Source organism: Rattus norvegicus, chromosome 10 (genome assembly GCF_021556685.1).
Source record: "Rattus norvegicus strain SHRSP/BbbUtx chromosome 10, alternate assembly SHRSP_T2T, whole genome shotgun sequence".
Lineage (NCBI taxonomy): Eukaryota > Metazoa > Chordata > Mammalia > Rodentia > Muridae > Rattus > Rattus norvegicus.
In genome coordinates, this window is record NC_141543.1 from 39,645,310 (window position 1) to 39,647,779 (window position 2,470).

At 40.9% G+C, this 2,470-nt stretch overlaps 1 protein-coding gene across 1 annotated transcript; it reads left to right on the forward strand.

Annotated features, from left to right (window-relative positions):
• The first annotated feature begins 279 nt into the window (after positions 1–279).
• On the forward strand, positions 280–1,209 carry Or2y1c (olfactory receptor family 2 subfamily Y member 1C). Its single transcript, NM_001001091.1, is given in 1 exon segment — positions 280–1,209. A coding segment is annotated over 1 exon segment (930 nt).
• Positions 1,210–2,470: the final 1,261 nt, after the last annotated feature.

The window sequence follows — 2,470 nt, forward strand, 5'->3', positions numbered from 1 at the left end:
GATATCACCTCTACTTTCACAAAAGGAAGCATCAGATTCAAGGAATTGACAAACGTGACTAGAGTTCTGGAAAACACAGGCAGTAGGGCTAACGTTCAAACAAATGCCATATCATTCTAATCCACTGATCTCTATAATAACGGGAGAAAGACTATTCAACAGATGTAACTGAGCAGCAACATGGAAATCAAAGTGCCTGGTTTAGGGAATGTTGTATAAATTCCTGATCTTCATAGTGCACACTAAGTTACCCATTGCTGTTTGTGCACATAAAAGGCTATGAACAGTTTCAATGCCACTTTAGAAGAGAGATTCATTTTGGTGGGCTTTTCAGATTGGCCTCAGCTGGAACTCATCCTTTTTGTTTTTATTTCAATTGTCTACTCCCTAACTTTCTTTGGTAACACCACCATCATTGCTCTCTCCCGAATGGACCTTCGATTGCACACCCCTATGTACTTCTTCCTCTCACACCTCTCCTTCCTGGACCTCTGCTTCACAACCAGCACTGTGCCCCAGCTCCTGATCAACCTTCATGGAATTGACAGGACCATCAGCTATGGAGGGTGTGTGGCCCAGCTTTTCATATATCTTGCTCTGGGATCCACTGAGTGTGTGCTCCTGGTGGTGATGGCTTTTGATCGCTATGCTGCTGTGTGTCGTCCACTGCACTACACGACCATCATGCACCCTGTTCTCTGCCAGGCATTGGCCATTGCTTCCTGGGTAGGAGGCTTCTTGAACTCTCTGATTCAAACAGGACTCATGATGACCATACCGCTCTGTGGACGCCGACTGAATCACTTCTTCTGTGAGATGCCTGTGTTCCTCAAGTTGGCCTGCAAGGACACAGGAGACACAGAGGCCAAGATGTTTGTAGCCAGAGCCATAATCTTGGTCTTCCCTGCAACATTAATTCTTGCTTCCTATGGACACATTGCTAGAGCAGTACTAAAGGTAAAGTCAATGGCTGGACGCAGAAAGGCTTTTGGGACATGTGGGTCTCACCTTCTAGTGGTTTCTCTGTTTTATGGCTCAGCCATTTACACATACTTGCAACCCAAGAGCACGTATTCTGAGAGCAAGGGGAAGTTTGTTGCCCTTTTTTATACTATTGTCACCCCCATGCTCAACCCTCTGATCTATACCCTGAGGAACAAGGATGTGAAGGGGGCTCTATGGAAGGTGCTAGGTATAGGCACAGACTAGGAGTCAGAGAAAAAAGCAGGACCATTACAACTTTCTGTGATAACACTCATATCCTTAAGTCTACCCTTTTATACAGATAAAGAAGTAACCTGCAGTAAGTCTCAGAATTTTGTTGTTTTCATCATTGGGAACTTGAAATCAAGATCTTTTTAACTTTTTTCTCTGTTAATGTCTAAGCTCCTTACAAGTAAAGAGTAAAAGTTGACTTATCTCAAACATTGCACAAGAAAGTTTGAGAAGATGAGGTATTCTCACCACATTCAGAAAATAACGGGGATTTCGGAGGTGAGTGAAGAGTTAATTGATTGTCACATCCCTTTTCCAAAGCCAGTGACTCCCAAATGTATGTCACCTAGATGACACTTTGCCCATAAGCATAGAACGTTGCTCACCACATTGTTTCCTAATTAGCTCAGCATCCTCTCATTCCTTTGGATTTAGGTTCTCAGGTTGCCTCTGTCTTTCAGGTCTTTTAGTTCCTGTTACTACAGAAATAAAAGGGGACTGTGGATATAACTAGGTCCTTGAACCTGTAGAGTTTTAAATATGATATCATTACACTTAAACAAAATACAAAATCTGTAAAACAGCACCAAATAAAAGCATCAAAAGCTACACAGATGGACTACTGTTTTGTTTATTACTATGGCGAAGATACTTTTATTGATGAGAGAAGAAACTAATTTCTTTCTCAGCCCATTTATCCTTTGAGTAGAGGAAACCTACTGATTTGTTGTAGTTAATTTTATATTCAGCCACTTTGGTGAAGTTATCAGCTGTAGGAGTTCTCTCATGGATTTTTGGGTCACTTATGTATACTATCATATCATCCACAAATATGATATCTTCACTTCCTCCTTTCCAATTTGCATTGCTTTGATTGATGTTTGTCACCTAATTAGTCTGAATACCATATTGAATAGGTGGGGGTGGGGGAGGAGAGTGGGCAGCCTTGTCTTCTCCCTGACTTTAGTGGGATTGCTCCAAAGTACTCTTCATTTAGGTTGATGTTGGCTAATAGTTTGCTGTATATTGCTTTTTCTATGTTTACATATGGGCCTTAAATACCTCTCTTTACAATGCTTTTTACATGCATGGGTGTTGAATTTTGTCAAGTGCTTTCTCAGCTTCTCATGAGATGATCATGTGGGGGTTTTTTAGTTTTTTTATATAGTAGATTTTGTTGATTCTTTCTATAATTCTCTTTGTTTCTGATTGATTGATTTCAACGCAGAGTTTGACTATTTCCTGCAATCTACTC